Raw genomic sequence first — 19,337 nt, forward strand, 5'->3', positions numbered from 1 at the left:
TCATCTAAAAAAAAAAAAAAAAAGCAGAATTGAAGGCTACATGCTTAACAAAGCTCTCTGTCCGATATAGCTTTTAGCTATCCATCCTGGAGCCTTACCCAACTGTACAGACTTGTACGCATCCCTCTCCCTGTTTGTACCAGCCCGATCTGCAGGTATGGCACTGAGTGTTGTGTTTTCCATAGCAAGTCTCACAGGTGCTGTGGCATGTGAAACATCGTCCCTCATCACTGTCAACATAATATCCGTCAGGACACACTTCTACACAGGTTGTATCTACAGAGGGAATAATGAAGAACAAAGGATCACATACAATATTCTCTTCTCCTCATTGAGGCTTGATGACATATCCCATATCAGATTCTATAGCAGAGCCACAAAGGGAGTGCCCTGCTGTATTAATTATTTTTATGCCTTTTAACTCTCATCCCTTCATTTGTCCGTCTCTGTTTTCTCTGCTTAATATAGACTGTAAACTCTCAGGGCAGGGACTGCATCTTTTTTTAATTCCTGAAAGATATCAAGTGATTATCATATATAATAATAAATAACCAAAAGCATCTGCAATTTATATCAGAATATACAAAGGAAGCAATAATCTTCAGGAAATTTTATCCCTCCATCTGCAGCACCATTTATCTCTTGGTTTCCCTGCTTTTGATTCTAAATACCTAGCTCACAGTTTTGATGCATATTTGGTCACATCTATCGGATTTATGAGAATTTTGAGCCTTTATAGCTCAATGGCTTTAATCCCGATGAATAATTGAGCAGTTTGGCTGCTGCTTTGTGTGATGGGAGAACACACTTGCAGTCCTGTCAAATGCACCATGAATATCACAATGTTTCATTGAGATTTCAGAGGGAAATCAGCAGATCATAATTCTGGAATGTAGGGCTAGCACTGAGTCAGTTAACCATATGGGCTTCAACCTACCCAATATTAATTAGGGTGAAGGAGAACAATGACTACTCACAAAGTGAAATAATCTTTCTTGTGTTGTGTGTTTCAATTCTCAGGTTACAGATAGGCAAGAGAAGATTTTTTCCTTCCTAATATTATTTCTTTGATATTTTGTTTGCCACTTTCTGGACTACAGGTTGTCTGTCTAGCTATCTCAATCTAAGGTACAAACTGTAATGAGCAAAATGATATTGTTCATTTGTAGTGGAAAGGGGCCTGAACCAAACTCTCAGATCTGTACCCTCACAAAGTTGAGGGTTCAAAATCTGGATCAACATCTGAACTTCCCAAAACTCAAAGAATTGATTCAGTGTTCAAATTTGGTTCAGAGCTGGGAACTCTGATTCAAGCCTGGGTCTAGCTAATGCCCAGCTCTATTACATCTCTCTCACATTCTCACACTATGCTGACTACTACCAAGAAGAAATGTGTGATTAAAATGGTATTTCTCTGCAAAATTATTTATTTTTGCCCTGAGACAAATTCACCAAATAAATAAATAAATATCAGGATTTGGTCTTACAATAACGTTTCTCTAGTTTTGATACAGAAGCTCACTTCTTTGGAAGAAATTTGGCCTTTGATGAACTTTGTAAATGTTCATTTTTGTTTGTTTTTTATGTGCACCTATTTACTAAATACTAAATCCTGATGGACTTTCAATATTCACCCAGTCATTACTCAGGCAAGCCAATCTTCTGTTCTTTACTTCAAACATTAAGTTTGCTGGAAATGCAGTCCAACAGAGAATGACCCATTGATCCGGGGACAATTTTTCAGCAAGTCTCCTTAACTACGTCTGTATATTTGTGAGTATATCCTATACTGCACACTCAAAACCTGCCAAGGCATTTGAACAAGCCCACATTTGCATATATACATGAGTTTTATGTGTGCAAAATAGATGCGTTTGCAAAATATGCAGGCAGGGCTAAAAGAACCCAGATGGTTCTTAATGTGATTTTCAAATCACCCACTTGTAATCAAAGCTGTAAGAAAGGACAGTTGAAAGCAAGCAGAGAGTAGGTAACAGAAAAGTTTTAGTTCTTTGTTAGCCATAAAGTGTTGTGACGGTTAGAAGTTCTGCTTTGGGCCTCAAAGTTTGTCAGGTCCAAACCTACATATCTGCCCAAACTCCAGGGCTGGCTCATATGGTCAAGAGATTTTCTTGACTAGCTCCAAAGAATCAACAGGCATGTGTGCATTGTGGCACAAACACCTGAAAGCTACCTGTCATACTGGACTTGCAATGTTCAGATTGGCTTCAGCCTGTTGAAATATGGATCCCATGACCAAATATCTTGACATTTCATGAAAAGGAGCAATGGAAGTGCAGCTTAAAGCACCATGATTAATGGGGATCTGCATATGTCACACATCTTCAAAGGAAAAGACAAAATAAAACCTGGCTGCAGGAGCAAGATACTTACTGAGAAGATGCCAATTTTTTGGACAGCTAAGACACTGATGTTCAGCAGGCCCTGTACAGCGAGAGCACTTCTTGTGACAAGGCTTACAGGTCTGAGTCTGCTCATCGTGGTACTCAGTGAGAGAACAATACTTGGACATCACACAGTGACCCTGGCTGTTCATCACCATGCCCTCTTTACAAGTAAGGCAGGCAGTGGAGGAGGAGCAAATCTGACATGTCCTGTCACACTCTGAAATGTACAAACAGCAAGTATTTCACCATTTTTTTTTCATTTCAGATTCTTTTTAAGTAGTTTTAATTTGTCAAGTTGCGAACATACACCCAGGGGAATATTTTCATTCAGGGAACTGGAGAAAGGTTTGTGTGTTTGTTTAAGTATTATTTCCTATCCCATTCTTTCTATAGCCTAACAGTTTACTTTCTTTATTGACTGCCACTGCATACTGAGCAGTGGTTTTCCCTGAACCATCCCCAGTGATGCTCAGTCTTTTTCCTGGATGGTGACCTATAATTTAGAAACCAGTAATGTGTATGAGTAGTTCTAATTATTACTTCCCATGTGTATTTCTTTGCACTTGTCAATAAATTTCCCAGGTTGCCCATTCACCTAACTTTGTTGAGTCCCTCTTGGCTTTCTCACAGTCTTCTCTCGTTTGACTAGACTAAATAAGGTCATGTCATTGGCACATTTTGTTGCCTTGCTTTTTCAGGATCAATGGTAAATATATTAAACACCCCAAACACTTTTAATACTATTCAACCAGTTCTACTTAAGACTGTTTCCATATTTAAAAAAAAAAAATACCTTGACAATCTTCAGTCTCTGTTTCATAGTAAGTCCCTTCTGGGCATTCTCCAAAGCACTCGCCATTGTGCAAAACAAAGGACCTGCTGGCACACTCATTACAGTCATCCGAGTCAGGCCCATCACATTCTCTGCAGTTCTCGTGGCAAGGAGAGCAGCTCCTGGAGTCGGCATAAAAGCCAGAAGGGCAATCCGGCAGACACTTCCCATTGTGCAAGAAAAACTGGTCCATGCATACTAAGGAAAAAAGAAAAGCAGCTGGCTAAGCAAAAGAACAGCTTATTTTCTTTTCTTGATGAAACCAACAAAACCCAAAGGTAGCACCTGCTGCATTACATCTAGGGATGGACAAACTAATTCAGAAAAATAATAAAAAACAAGAATTGTCCTAGAGCCTTTACTAAAATTCAGGCTATACCTAGATTGAGCCTCTGCGTGGAGATGGGCCCATGATGCAAAGTTACCTCTGAATTTAATTCCAAACTTCTCAAAAGTTCAGGGATATTTGGATCTGAACTTTTATTCAGCTCATTACTGAAATAGGGTCTGTCTGGAATATTTGCATCCAGATCTGAATTTCCCCAGAGGCTGGATGTATAAGGATATGGAGTTATTGGTTGAGATGATCTCTACCTTTGAATTTATTTTAACCTTGTAGTTTAACCTTTTTGTTCATTACCTTTCACTGTCCCCCATTTTTACACTTCCAGGTTGACAGATAGTTGCTCAGTTTTACCTGCCCTTGAAATTCACACAATCATTCAAACTTTGGGGTGAGCAGCCCAACTAAACAGAATCCCCAAAACTTTGTGGTTCACTCATCATTAATTGCATGAACACTCAGTCGGCTTGATTCTCCACTGCTCTGTATCTTGTGTAGCTATTTGCACCTGTGTAATGTCGGTGTAAAATGCCACTAGTTTAGAATGGTAGCATTTTGCATCCACCTTGTACCAAAGTAAACGACTACCTGAGTTGCCAGGCCATGGAAAGCCAGGACCCGAGGTCTATAACATGCTAAATCAGGGATGAAGTTAAGCCAGCAGGAATCTCTTGAAACACAAAAAAGAGCAGAAAAAGGAACACTGAACATATGTCATTCCTAGATCTATCTGGTTAAAAATCCTACGACATGATTCTGTGTTCATTAGCACCATCCTGAGTAGCTTAACAATTAAATTAAAGTTACTTTTCTCATTTTTGTTAACTACAGAAGAACTCTCTCTTTCAACAAATGTTTGCCAGGCTATATATTTCCAGCAAGGTCTTATCTTAGCCAAGTGGATATATGCCACTGCGGATTCCCTGCAGTACCTTTGCATGCACTTTCATGATTGCATTCCTGACACATCTCTGGGCAGTGTTTACAGATTCCATTGGTGGCAAAGTGCTTCTCAGAACAGGAGCTTTTACATTCCCATTGCTCCAGAAGCAAAGGACTTTCGCATGACTGACATTTTGTGGCATTTCCTTCACACGTCTTGCAGGATCCGCTACACTTGATGCACGTACCAGTTTCAGCAAAATACCCCCTAGAGAGTCAGGACAAACAGAACAAACAGTAGGAGAGAGCACACTTTTGGAACAGTTTGATGGCACAGTTTATTGCAAATATAGAGAATAAAAATGTATTTGGGTGAATCAGGAGCTTCACAATGGACAGATTTCACAAACAGCTGCTATGTGCCACACATCTCATACAAGATATTTTGCCCACTACACCACATCATCCCTTAGCAGCACCAAAGTCGCCAGCATCCAGAAGGGCTGCATGGTATTAGCAAAGTTTCCCATGAAGTCTTTCCTTCTGCCCACCAAGGTGTCACTGTGATAGCCACTCTTCCTGTCCTCCTCCTGCTTCCCAGGCTGGAGAGGCACAGAATATGGAAGGAAGAAGCCATTGCCTGCAGCAGTGATATCAGTGGTTCAGGAGAAGGAAGAGAGGTATCATTCCAATGGTGGTAGGACAAGGAGAGAGAAGATACACCTCTGAGTAGTGGGAGGGATGGGGAGCAGGGAAGAGAGAGACCTCACCCCCAGCACCAGGAGGGACAAGCTGTTCCTGCACTAGAAGAAGGCATTACAATGGAAGCTCAACAACTCTGTAGAGATGCAAGAGAGAGAAGAGGGAGGAGCTAGAAAAACATGATCGCATCCAAAAGAAGTGTCACTCAAGAAGCTATAAAAATTTTGGCAAGTGTATTCTATTGTCAGGAGTGTGTCACACGGATACCTGTGTTATACAGCCTGTAGGTAAGTGGTAAGGAGCTTTTCTGAGAAGCAGCTCTAACTCTCCTCTAATAACCAGATGACAGCATGTCTAATATGGTGATTCCAGCATGGATCTGTGTGATGCAGTTTGTGGCTGAACTTCGACATAATCTGATTCTACACAGAATGTGCCCTGGACTATGAAAGCAGAACAACTTTAAGCAACTGACATAGAGCAGCTGTGGGCAACCACAGTCATTCTAGGTTTGGAAGGATTAATCATAATGAAATATTCACTAGGCTTGGCCTATACCTCGTAAATGAAAGGAGATGGAAGGGCAGGCTGGAGGCACATTTCATTCTGCATAAGATCTTGAAAAAAATATATATGGAGTGAGGCCAATAAACTGTCTGAGATAATTACTAATTCAAAACTATGCAGTCATCTTCTAAAACTGAGGAAGGAATGAGCATAGAAAGCAGTGCCAGCAGAATATCTACTTTGCACTAACACGTACAGCCAGGCAGCCTACACACAGTGGGGTGCTCTCCAGTGCTCTATTGGCATTTTAGGGAATGCTTTAAAAGAGCAAGGGGCAGTACTTTCTGAAGAAAGCTAAGGAGGTTAATTAAGAGGAAAGTTGGAAAGAAGGAAACAGAAGCGAAGAAAGTCCACCTCCATCTTTCCTGTTTCTATCTTCTTCCTTTCTTTTCTCTTATCTGTCAATATCCTTCCAATCCCTTCTTCCTCCCTCTTCTTCTGTTGTGTGAGTTTGCTCACCTTGCTTTGCAGTTTCACTCTTTCTAAATGCCTCTGTCACAAGAGAGCAGTGGATCAGTAAGATACGTAGGACACCTTCCCCTCACACTACAGTACTTTCTTTGGTTCTAAAGGAAGACATTTAGAACTGAATGAGAGCACCCTTGTTTCTCTGTGATACCTTGCAAGTGGGGGTAGGTGATAAATGTAATGTAAAATATTGTAGGGGCTGAAACTTGAAACTTAACTCGGGCTGATTTTGTTGTAGTAAGGCCAGTGTCTGAAACCCTGTTATGAATGGGTCTCGTAAGATACTCTGGAAGGCAGCAAAAAGTGGGGGGGATGCAGCAGGTGTACATGAAAAATGTGAATTAAATTGCATGATTCCATGCAAAAATGTGGGAAATGGGTTCTGGAAACACACACAAGTTAATGTAATAATGCTGCAGTATTATTTTGAGATCAGTGGGTTACAGTTCATTTTTTGGATGGGTAGGCTGAAAGAACCCACACTGGCCTAGATTCTAATCTCAGTTATATCTTTTATGTAGTTATTCCAGATTCACTCTGGTGTATATGAGATCAGAATCTGTCCCTTTGATGCTCTGATTTATTTAACACAGTTAGCAAGTATGCAAACTGTGGTAGGAAAATACAGCCAATAAATTAGTGTAAATCACAGTGGAAGAGGGTTGGATGTGTTTTCCCAAAAGAAAGAAACTAAGTGGCGGCCACTAAGGACTGGATCCTACACAGCATAGAGCATTATGCATACATGCACTTGGCAACTAGTGATAAGCAGGATATAGAGTGCAGTGGAACCTGATCTGCTTTACGGTCTGATCAATGCTCATTGGAGTCAATGGGAACCTTTGTTACTGCTTGGCTGCCAGGTTACTGATGCATAGTAGGAGAAAAACCAAAAGAAGAAAGTACATGATTAAGCTCCCCATTTGCATGTTCAGGATTGTGCTTCAGTCCATAACTCCTCAGACACCCCCATTCTGTGCCCATACCCTGCCTCTTTTTTATCTTGTATTCTTGGGTGTAAGGGAGAGGGTAGAGAAGGTTTTTGAGGGTTATTTTCAGTTAACGTGGAGATCTACATGAGGGTGAAATCCTGGCCTCATTGAAATCACTGGGAGTTTTGCCATTGACTTCAGGATTTCACGCCTAGTGCTTACTTACATTCACACATAGCCTCTGCTAACAAAAGCAAAGTAAATTACTTCATCCAGCTGTATACTTATAAATTGTTTCAGCACATCATAATTTCTGATGGCCAAAATGGTACATTAACATTTCCATAACAGGAGTTTATGATGTACGATCTAGAAAGGCCTAAATTATGGAGACAAGTGGCACAGTTAAAAATTAGTGAGCAAACTTGAAAGTTGGTGTAAATCAACAAAACGAGGGAAAAAATACAAAATAACTTACGTGGGGCACTCCTGAAAGCATCTGCCTTCATGTAGGTAGAGCGGCCGGTGTGGCTGAGACTGGCACTTCATGCAGTGCCTGGGGTCAGAGCAGTTTTCACAGTCATCTGTGCAATTCTCACACTTCCAACTTTTCAGGTCGCCAAAAGTCCCTCGAGGGCATGAACGTACACAGGTCTCAGCGAGAAGAAATCTCCCTAGCAATACACCCACCCCAATGAAATGGCACAGTTGAGAAGGCTTAAAAAAATAACTCTGGGATCTTGTTTGTGGTGGCCACACCTGCAATAGCATATTGGTGGGTTTCTTCTTTTAAAAATGGAACCTTAACTTTGCATTTCCTGCAAATCCAAAATTTAGGGTTTTTCCCCCCCATCTTTTTAAAAACTGCAACATTCTTTTAAGCTATTTTCCCAAAAGGCCAGTCTCATGGCCAACTGTCATTCAGAGATTTTAAGGCCAGAAGGGAGCATGATGATCATCCAGGCTAACATCTTGAATAACATATAATTTTACCCAATAATTCCTGGATTAAGCCCTTAACTTCTGGTTGAGTGGGTGGGGAATCAGACCCCTTGATAAGTTTGTCCAATGGCTAAATACCTTTGCTGCTAAAAATAGATGGTTTATTCACAGTCTGACCATATCAAGTTTCAGCCTTCAGTCACTGGATCTTGTTATACCTTTATCTGCTAGATTAAGCAACCCTCTACTATCCATTAACCAAGATACTCTTCGGGAATGTATAATGTACCGAAGTACCTAGCCAACTACAAAACTCTTCCCAAAGAAGCTGAATGCCACTTACCTTCTGGACATGAAGTGCAAACATTGTCAGCTCCATCACAGGTCCTACATGAAGAATCACATCTTTGGAACTTTTTTTTTGAGTCTGGGTAGGAAGAGGGAAAAATACTGCTGTTTATACTGTTTAGTCTTCGTAGGGACTGGATCACCATTGGCACTTTTAGGAGGACAAGTAGGCAGGACACCTTCATTCATGTGAACTTTCCTATTTGCTTTTTCGACGTAGATTCACTCAGAGCTATTTTAAAAAACCTAACTATTTACAGCCATAAAAGTCTAATGTTATATTCCTTGAAATTAGATAATTGACAATTTAATTCAATCACATATTCTTGGCTGATCAGTAAAGGGTTAGTGTAGAAAAATAAAACACAAAGGGCACCCTCAAATCCAGTTTGGCATTGTTCTAGAGTGTTTGTTGCAAGTGCTTAGCTTGTTATTGGTAATTTCAGGTTGGTGGTATGGATGGACATTGAATTTAGACCACAAATAGGTAAATGCAGACTCATTTTATCTGGGAGAGAGGGGAGGAATATATGGTTAGGGGGTCTGCTTCTGAATGAATAATTTGTATTATGCTTTCATGCTAGTTGGTTACATTCTTTCCCTAACACATTTTAGGAGTTCCTTGGAAGTGAATTAAGAATATGAAGGAGAAGAAGGGAGTGCCTGGAAAGAGATGTATTCACCATGTATCAATCATCTCCCAATTCTCCCCATTAGGAAGAATCCTTCATGTTCCTCTTATGGAATCTTTTTATCTGCAAATTTACACTTCATACTCTCAGTGGGAAATTTGGGGTAATGTTTGTATAGACTGCTCGGCTGGTGGTGAAAGCAATAGGAGACCTGGGTTTAATTCCTCCCTCTGCTGGATGTTTGAACTTGGGTTACCTACATTGCAGAAGAGCACCTTAGCCCATGGGGCAGTCTGGTTCTCTCCTATTGAAACAGTTCCATTGGGTAGAAATAATGATGTAGTGGTTGGCGCAAGGGCTCAACCTTGGCTCTCCCACTGCCTAGTGGAGTATTGTAATCAGAAGGCTATAGAGTCACTCACCCTCAGAGTCTCCTTCTGGCTCAATGACTAGTCAAATATTTGAGACAAAGTGGAACAGCTTCAACAGGAGAGAATGAGAAACCTTTGCTCCAGGGGTTAGAGACCTTCCAGCTAATGTAAATGCCCCCCAGTTCAATTCCTTCTACCCATGACTAATTCATTATTTGGACACAGTGGAACACTTTCAACAGGACAGATTGAGAAAGTCCTTCTCCAGAATATCCCATAGCTGAGTGACTAGGGCACCTTTTTGTAATACTAGGAGATCCAAGTGCAACTCCCTTCTCTAAATCAAGCAAAGAGGGTGATTGAACCCGAAGCCTCCTACGTATATTTACTGGACATCTCTGACTTCTTAGGCTTCAGCTGTCAGCAGCTGGAGCTGGGACTGTGTGCCCCTGCCCCGCAGCTGCAGCCAGGGCTGGGTGCTTCCCTCGCAGCTTCTCAGGGCCTGCCCTGTGGTTAGAGCCGGGACTATGTACCCCTGTCCTGCAGCTGCAGCCAGCTCTGGAGCCGGTGCTGTACGCCCTCCCTGTGACTGCGGCCACTGGAGCTGGGGCTGTGCCCCTCCCCCGCCCATGGCACGGGGACTTGGCCTGTCAGTCCCCACCCCTGGGACTTCAGCTGTCATTCCTTCTCCCCGCCACAGCCCTAGCCACCCTGGTTATTTTTAATAAAGTCAGATACAGGTCACGGGCAAGTTAAAAAAAAAATTCACAGGAGTCTGTGACCTGTCTGTGAGTTTTACTAAAAATAACCCTGACAAAATCTTAACCTTAATTATGAGACAAGGAAACAAGGAGGGATGGATCAGTTCTTCTTATATCCTTTATCATCTTAAACACTAGATTAAACCCCTTCTAACTTTTCTTCTTTCCAGTTTTAATAGTCTTAGTTTTTTTATCATACCTCTCACCAGCCTCCTTGTACTTATCCAGATTTATTCCTTCTTAGCAACAGCAAAGGTATGGTGCCTGAAACAGAGCTCAGTACTATATACCATCAGCAAACACTGTATTGTTTTCTAACCCTATCCCTAGCTCTCCTCCCAGCTTGGCTGGGAGAGTGTTAACTATCTCTCCGTGAGTAGAGGAAAGTCCACAGCTGTACGCCTTTAGTGCATGCACTGTCAGAGTAGTAGGGCTGGACCAGCTGTGATGGATTAAGCTACTCTCCCAACACACTATAAGAGAACTGCACTGTAACACACTGAAACTGGCCAGTCGGGGTAGGTAAACCTTTTGCAGGGTGGGTATGGGGAAAGCTTTTTGATTCAAACTTTAGTTTCATAGAGTTATTCATTTTAGTTAGGTTTATATAGAGTCTAGGATTCAGGAAGCCTTACTATATAACCTTGAAAGGCAATGTTTGTTTCTTTGAGCTAGGCTCTGAAAAGCTGGGTTTGGCAGTAAGTAGGACTTCAAGATCCTTGGTTACTGATCTTACACTTATACAGGGTTACCTTGGTCTTGTCTCACACCCAAGCAGCTTCTGTGTTTTTGTGCTACACACTGGGGCAGATGTTCCACTGGGCTGTTTATGATAATTCCTTTTCTCTGACAGCCTGCAATTTCAGTACCCATTACCATCTATGAAATTCTAACTTTTAACAAAAAGAAAAGGAGTACTTGTGGCACCTTAGAGACTAACCAATTTATTTGAGCATAAGCTTTCATGAGCTATACGATGCATCCGATGAAGTGAGCTGTAGCTCATGAAAGCTTATGCTCAAATAAATTGGTTAATCTCTAAGGTGCCACAAGTACTCCTTTTCTTTTTGCGAATACAGACTAACACAGCTGTTACTCTGAAACCTAACTTTTAACAGTATATATTATTGTACACTTATCTAAGCTGTCAGATTGCCCAGCACACTTAAAAGCCAGCTGGAGTCTCTCTCAACTGTCTGGATGTTACTAATCAAAACAACTTTAAAGAAATCAGCAAACTTCACTCTAGTTTCCCTAATCATTAAGATTATAGTGGTCTTGACAGACCTCTAAGAACCTCACTCATGACTCCTCTTCATTTTGAGGAGCAGCAATTCACTACAATTGGTTTTTTTATAAGACTTTGCCCCTTCTGTTCATAGTTATTCACTTTCTTAATGTTTTATTGTGGACTTGAACAAGCCCTTTTCAGAATATCAAGTAAAATGTGTTTATTGGGCCATGTTTGTTTAGTATTTTTTAAAAAATTCTCTGAAAATGTTAGGTATGATTTTCTTACATGAATTGATCCTATTGGGTTATATTTTTTCAGGCTTTTTATTCTCGTAACCTTAAATATACTGTATCATTTTCTCTTATATTGAGGTGAGACCCACTGGTCTGCAAATCCTCTCATCTCTCTTGGTTCCTTCTTTTTAAAGTAAGCCCCACATTAGCCACACTGTGATCATCATGAAGAATTATTGATATATTCTGTAGCCATGTTGTTAACTAAGAATGTTTCTCACTTTATTTACCTCAGAAACCTCACATGAACTGAATACCATCTGTTTCTGGAATCTATTGCATTTGCATTTCTAAGGTCATTCTATCTATCCTTTTTTAGCACTTTCAATCTTTCTCAAGGCTACAGTGATTTCCCACAGAAATTGTCTGAGATTTTCTTGAATCAAGATGGAATACAAAATGTTATGTAACTTCTCAGCAGTCACATATGCACTGATGTCTTTTATATTTTATTTCCTTTGAAATCCTCTCTGTAGACAGGGCAAACTGTTAAGTGTTGTCATTTAATACCAGTTATGAAGATAAAAAAGGAAAACAGAAATAGAGCTGTAGTAGCAACTTCCAAGATTATGGGGCCCTAATCCTGACTGAGGACTTGGGGTAACATAAATAATAAATAGCAATTAGATAAGGCTAAGACAGAGACTAATAACTGCTGAGAAATGTTTATGGAGAAATTGTCTTGAAAACATTTAACTGTTTACAATTAAGAAATACCAACTTTCATTTACAATTAAATATTTCAGCGATCAAGATTACAGTTTTATGTTTGTTTTTCTTGGCAACATTTGTGACAGTCATTCTTTGCAATACATTACAGTCTCCACCAGAGGGGAATATGCACAAGCAGTTAAGCTTTTACGATATTTTGCCTGGGACATAGAAGAAAATTGCTATAATCCAGTCACTCTAGCTTATAACTTTCCAGTCAGAAATAAATACTTAAACACTCAACTTGAGGGTTCTCTTCCTAGCACCGATATGAAAAGCTTGTAATTAATTGGGCCTCTTTGAATTCTGAATCGAGTTCTCCCAGCTTCAAAACTGCCATTTATTTTAATAGTAGCAGTTGGATCCTCATTTTGAAAAAACAAAGTAGTCTGGGTGATGCCCTAAATATCCTTCAAAACAAGTAAATATACTGCAGAAGATTTTGTGGTAGACCCACAGCACCTGCCAGGGTAGACACAGCACCTGCCATGATGGGACCAATGTTTTTTTTACATAGAACAGTCTTGAAAAGTTGTCAAGAAAATGTACTAGCCTAGGGACAAAATGTATTTATTGGCCTTTGCTCTGATGATAATGAGAAACCAGATGGCCAGTTCTGCCACACACTAATATTTTACTTGTCACTGACCCATTGCTTACTCATGCTGGGCATGTGGGCAAGTAGAATTCTTCTGTAAGGAAGTGGTAGAATTAGTTAGATATTTAGTGGAGGAGTTGTATCTTTGAAGTAAAAAGGGTGATGAGACTACAAAAAAGAATTGCAAGCTCTGGCTGTTAGCCTTGCATTCTGACCTACTGTACCCCTCAATAGTTATGTTAGACCAAGCAGTAAATGAGACTAGCTCATGGCTGCTTGGCCAGCTGTTACCTGTATCTGGAGGATTCCTCCTTGTGCTCTGGAATCTAAGCTTTCATTTAAAAATTGAAATCTCAAGTCCTTATGGTTGCAAAGAAAACATTAAATATGTGAGCCAGATGTCCACTATTGCAATGACGTTTGCTAATTCAGCAGACAGCCTGAAATAATAGGTCAGTCAGAGAGAAGCGTGGACTGCCCTTATTCATATATATGGAATGTTTACTCTGAAGATTATTGATGATAATGAGTACTTGTGGCACCTTAGAGACTAACCAATTTATTTGAGCATAAGCTTTCGCGAGCTACAGCTCACTTCATCGGATGCATACTGTGGAAAGTACAGAAGATCTGTTTATACACACAAACCATGAAAAAATGGGTGTTTACCATTACAAAAGGTTTTCTCTCCCCCCACCCGACTCTCCTGCTGGTAACAGCTTACCTAAAGTGATCCCTCTCCTTACAATGTGTATGATAATCAAATTGGGCCATTTCCAGCACAAATCCAGGTTTTCTCCCCCCCCCCCCCCCAACCCACTCTCCTGTTGGTAATAGCTTATCTAAAGTGATCAGCCCACCTTGATTATCATACACATTGTAAGGAGAGTGATCACTTTAGATAAGCTATTACCAGCAGGAGAGTGGGGTGGGGGGAGAGAAAACCTTTTGTAGTGGTAAACACCCATTTTTTCATGCTTTGTGTGTATAAACAGATCTTCTGTACTTTCCACAGTATGCATCCGATGAAGTGAGCTGTAGCTCTCGAAAGCTTATGCTCAAATAAATTGGTTAGTCTCTAAGGTACCACAAGTACTCCTTTTCTTTTTGCGAATACAGACTAACACGGCTGTTACTCTGAAACCTGTCATTGATGATAATGTTTACTACTTCACTCCTGGTTTAAAAAAATGCAAAAAAAAAACTTTTTCAGACCTTCAGAGCCTGGATGATTTTGCAGAAACTAAAATGTCACACATGTAAGCTTCCATTAGGGCCAAAATCTGCCCCAATACCATGTTAATTCTTGTTTCCTTCATCAGTAAAGGCAAGCAATTTATAAATATTTTCAGCTTCACTCCCCATTGCAGAAACTAAGGAATTGACTTGTACTTTTTCCACTTTCTGAGTTAAGCTTTATTGCAGTTTGGGATACGTGGTAGCATTCCATCCATTCAGGCCACTCCATGAGCTTATCAAACTGAAAGTTTTATGAAGGTCTGAACTTTGGTTTTCTTCCTTTCTTATTTATGCTAGTTCAAAATGTGTCAGTCTACCTCTGACAACAGGACATGGGACAATGATAAACAATCACAGTAAGCATTGATTTCTTTTAACACTGAACAAGGAAGTTTGTTCTAAGGAAAATAACAGTGGGTGGTATCCTGACCACGTTGGAGTATTGAAGTCAAGCGTCCCTAAAGTTACTTTTTATCTTTCTCGTGCTTCTACTAAAGATTTCCCTTTAGAATCATCTATTACAGAGGTAAAGAAAAAGTACACCTATCCTTAAAGATATTCAATGTAATCTTTCACACTGAGTGAAAGTAAATTTTGAAGCTCCTTGAATGCTGGCTCACTTGCTTTCAAGAATGCAGGATAAATGGGTGTGTCTGAAGAGAGATTGGTTTAAACGCATTCAAATCAGCCACTTAGCTGTATGGTAGAGCTCTATATGGGATTATATTTAGTCCTGCTCCTGCTATTATGGTAGTGGGATCTGTGGGATCCCAGTCCTGCTGCAGGGCTCTACAATAGTCCCGTGCAGGGCTCTCCAGTCCATTCTTTGGTCTTTCTCATGTGGCTAGGGAGCCACAGCAGAGTTCTCATTAATGCATGGTCAGTTTTCCTGTGATCCCTGACCTGCTCATTAGTTTTTACCTTGTGCTTATGTGCACAACAATCCTTAACACCTGTGCAATGTAGGATCAAGTGATTGTATTCACGTTTATAAAAGCCACCTATGGACTCAGTACATTTGTTTTCTCTGTTTGGGGACCACATTTATTTATTCTCATATATAGAGAAAAGGGATTTAAATAGTTAATTTGTTCCAGTTCCTGATATCAAACTGGCTGCCCACCCACATTTGCAATTACTCTCCTTTGCTTCCTAATTGAAAATATAGCAGCTTCTGCTAAAGAAAACTTGATTTTTTTTTGTGAATTTTTTTTTTGTAAACCCAAAGTCAAAAACATGCAATACATTGCTGCAGTGACGAACATAGAAGGAGCTGCACTGCCAGGGTTGTAACCATGTGTACATTACTTTTAGAAGGTGACCTGTTTGGTCTGTACGCTGTGTAGTAAGGATGTGATTTGAATGCGAGCCAGTTTTTTCCAGTGGGGATGCTGTTTAGTTTGTTAGATTTTATTCTGTTTATGGCACTGGCCTTGCAAAAATGATACTGCCCTGAATAAAAATACATAAAATAGACCACATATCTCGAAAAGCTAATTACAATTAAATAGACATGATAAAACATAATGAAAACAATATACAGAGGTAATAAAATACTAGAACCTATCCCATCTCAAAGACTTATGAGAATTATAAATTCAAGGGTACTAGTAGGTTAGGTGAGAAGTAAGTCACAACCCCCAGTAACCATTAATTCCCAAGCTGGTTATCACATAACAGCCACAAGATTAATTTAACGAATGAATGCCTTGAATAAAAAATCTGTATGCAACTCCAATGGGGATGATGAAAAATATGTATAGGTTAGTGAATAAGTGTTGCCTGCCTCTGACAGAGTTACATTTCACATATGGATGCTATTTAAAAAAGTCCCCTACCTCCTTCTATGGTGCTAAATCCTCCTCTGTAGATGTCATAAAATTTTCCATCTAGATTTCTTTCTCCTCCTCTCCCCCTTATTCCATATTTCCCATCTCTCTGCCTTATCCATTAGTCCCTATCCCCTCACTAGTCTCACATCTTTCCAGATACACCACAAAATGCCCACCTAGAGCCAGATCCTTAGTTGGTGTAAATCAACATAGCTACATTGAAGTTAATGGACCTATAAAGAATTGTACGAGCTGGCATGTAATTCCTATAATCCTTTAATTTCTGAATATTTTGTTTTCTCTCCACCAACCCTCTGTTAACATGTTATATTTTTTAATTCTTGTTGTTTAATATAGTATTTAGGGAAAGAAAAAAGTGCTCAGACACATGCAACTGGTGTAAGGCTTCTAGTACACTTCTTTTTGGATGCTACTTCCATTCTGTGTTACAATGTGTGATACGAGCTGTACTGGCTATACTTACCTCACATAATTAATGACTAATTTTGTTTTGAAATGATTTGCATGTGAAGAAGCATGCACTCCATGTTGAATCTATAACAGAAACATTTCCTTTGCACCTCTCAAAAGAATACGGTAGGCTACACTGTATGACTGAGGAGCATACAAGCTCAGGGTGTGGTATTTCCAGTGAACTGGCAAAATTAAGACCCAATTTCAGCTTGCAAAATGTCTAGTCCGGTTGATAGGGTGTGTGTAATCACTTGGTGAATCAAGCCTACACTAGTATGTCTCCTGGCTCCCAAAGTCATTTCATCATCTGGTACACCAGATAAAATACAGATGTTTTGAGCTACAAACAGAGAGCTCAACCATTTTTTTCCCTTGGCTTGCCTTTCCTTTTAAATGTCTGGAAGCCATACAAGCTCTGTTTCCTCATTTCAGGCCTTGATATGATTTATTAACAAATTCCCAGTTTGGAATTGAATTGTTAGCCCACCAGAGTACCCACAAAAAAAGTATAATTTTAGAAAGTCTTTATATACACACTGTCTTAGTCTTTGGTCTGTGTGCTCATGAAAATTCATGATTCTAGTCTTTCATTTATTCTCACACAAGAAATGGAAGTGAAGGTTAGACATACAAAAAATGTATACTTTACACCCAGAAAGCGATTTTAATCCTGACCTAGCTACATCAATCTCTCAAAATGTAAATAAATTCTGCCTTCCCATTGACTTATCTCTTAGCATGCTCTGGTATGCTGCCCCTTAACTTGTTTGTCTAGGAGCCAAACTGAGACAACAGTTTTTTGTCTCATGAGACTCAAATGGTTGGTTATGAACCAACTTGTCCAATATGAATGGTCAATTAAGTTACAAAATCCACTGTAACATTCTCAACTACATTGTCTCAGACATAGTCCAGCAGAGATGAAGGTAATGGCATCGTTATTTGTGAGCTGAGTTCAAGGTCCAACACACCTCAGCCACAACCCTGCCTGCATTCACTTTAGCATACTTTTTAATAGAGAAAGATTTTTCAAAGGCACTTGTGGTAGTTATTGAATTAAGTTATGGGGGTTTGGGGATTTTGCCTAGATTGCCACCCTAATGAACATGACACAGCTAGCTGTGTATTTTGTTTGATTATAGCAGGGAGTGGGAGTGAAGTGACTTGAGGTTTTTATTCTGTCACTGACTCACTGTGTGAGCTGGGACATGTCATTTTACCTGTAGCTCAGTCCTGAATGAATGGGAATCAAATGGAAATATTACTTACTTGCCTTGGTGAAACAAAATGAGATCCTCAGATGAGACAAATTTTCTGTGTCATTATTTATTCATAGTTATAGATAATTGTAACCAGAAGAAAGCATCTAGATGCCAAATAAAAGCAAATTCAGGGCCTCTACTTATATCACTTTTGCAGATAAGAAATATGCTTCTGTTGGGCACAACACCTCTGAATGGATAGGAAGTACATTCGTTTGGAAACATTAGACAATAATTAGAGATGAGCTACTAGTGGGAACATTTTCTTGTTGCTGCCAACACCACCTGGCAGAAGGATTATATAGATGTTAGTTAATGGCAAGGCCGTGTAGATCTCAGGACAGCCATTCTTGTATTTGCTCTTTTAAATCCATATAAATACATTTGAATCAAAAGCAAATTTTCATTTGACTATATTTGTGACTCTCATGTTCACTTTCAATGAGCATCTGAGCACTTGAGCTTTACTAATTTGAATGCTCACACAGGATGAAATTCACATTCATTCAGAGGGTCAGTAGCAGGCCTATCCTTCATTGAAGTCCTACTTAGTTCCTGGTGTGGGACTTACACCGTGCAGAGGACTTGTGCTGGGCCTCTGCACGGCAGTGAATTTAATTTTAAAAAGCCTATTTTAAAGCTTGTATACAAATATTCACAAAAAGTGAATTCATAAAATTCACAAGTAGCGCTGCTTTGATTTGATGCATAAATCATGCAAACTGGGAATAAAACAATCCCAACACAGTACATAGTGCAAATTACCAGTAGTCACTAGGAATTGTTCATTAATCATCTACAGATTAAGAATTATTTGCTGAAGAAATATGTAAATAATTTTACAGTGAACAAATGTGAAAGTACTGTGATCTGCTTGCAGGTAGTTCATGAAAACAAAAAAGATATAAAATGATGTATTTGCGACAAATCATTTGCTCTGCTCCAGTAATTATGATAATACTCATCAATAGCATTTTGCATTTCAAAATGTTTCACGGACATTAACTAATAACTTGCCATGATCTTGTGGGAGTAAAAATATTATCTCCATTGTATAAATGGGGAATCCGAGACAGAGAGAGTTGAAGTGACTTCAGGCAGTCACAGATGAAGCTAATGGCAGAGCCACGGCTAGAATTCAAGAACTCCAGCTCCAGATCCTATGTTCAGTCCCTTAGATCATTATGGTTATTCTTAAATTTGAGGATCCATTAAATTACTTACAATATACTCTACACTTCATTCAAAGTGAAATTCAACCCTGTTCAGGGAGCCAACACAGGGCCTCAAAAATAGGGCCTAAACTGGATTTAAATTGTGCATAAGCCTTGGACTCTCTACCGAAGGGTGAATTCCACCCTCTGTGACCAGATTTATATTCATAGTCCTTATGATTCCTTAACTTCACAGTCTACTTAGATATGCGGTAGTTTTATCCAACCTATAGGACCTTGGAAACAAGGGGTTGGATGCCTTTCTAAACATTTCTAATCATAATAGTCCATG

At 39.7% G+C, this 19,337-nt stretch overlaps 1 protein-coding gene across 1 annotated transcript in view; it reads right to left on the reverse strand.

Annotated features, from left to right (window-relative positions):
- The window catches only part of PCSK5 (proprotein convertase subtilisin/kexin type 5), a 298,169-nt gene that overhangs the window by 6,752 nt on the left and 272,080 nt on the right, over window positions 1-19,337 (reverse strand). Inside the window, exons 28-33 of the mRNA XM_037901828.2 lie at window positions 8,420-8,503; window positions 7,613-7,808; window positions 4,516-4,733; window positions 3,202-3,438; window positions 2,395-2,625; window positions 99-276 (exon numbers count right to left, since the gene is read on the reverse strand). Of these exons, the coding sequence (XP_037757756.1) occupies window positions 99-276; window positions 2,395-2,625; window positions 3,202-3,438; window positions 4,516-4,733; window positions 7,613-7,808; window positions 8,420-8,503 (1,144 nt within the window). The remainder of the gene's footprint in view (window positions 1-98; window positions 277-2,394; window positions 2,626-3,201; window positions 3,439-4,515; window positions 4,734-7,612; window positions 7,809-8,419; window positions 8,504-19,337) is intronic.

This window comes from Chelonia mydas, chromosome 5 (genome assembly GCF_015237465.2).
Source record: "Chelonia mydas isolate rCheMyd1 chromosome 5, rCheMyd1.pri.v2, whole genome shotgun sequence".
NCBI lineage: Eukaryota > Metazoa > Chordata > Testudines > Cheloniidae > Chelonia > Chelonia mydas.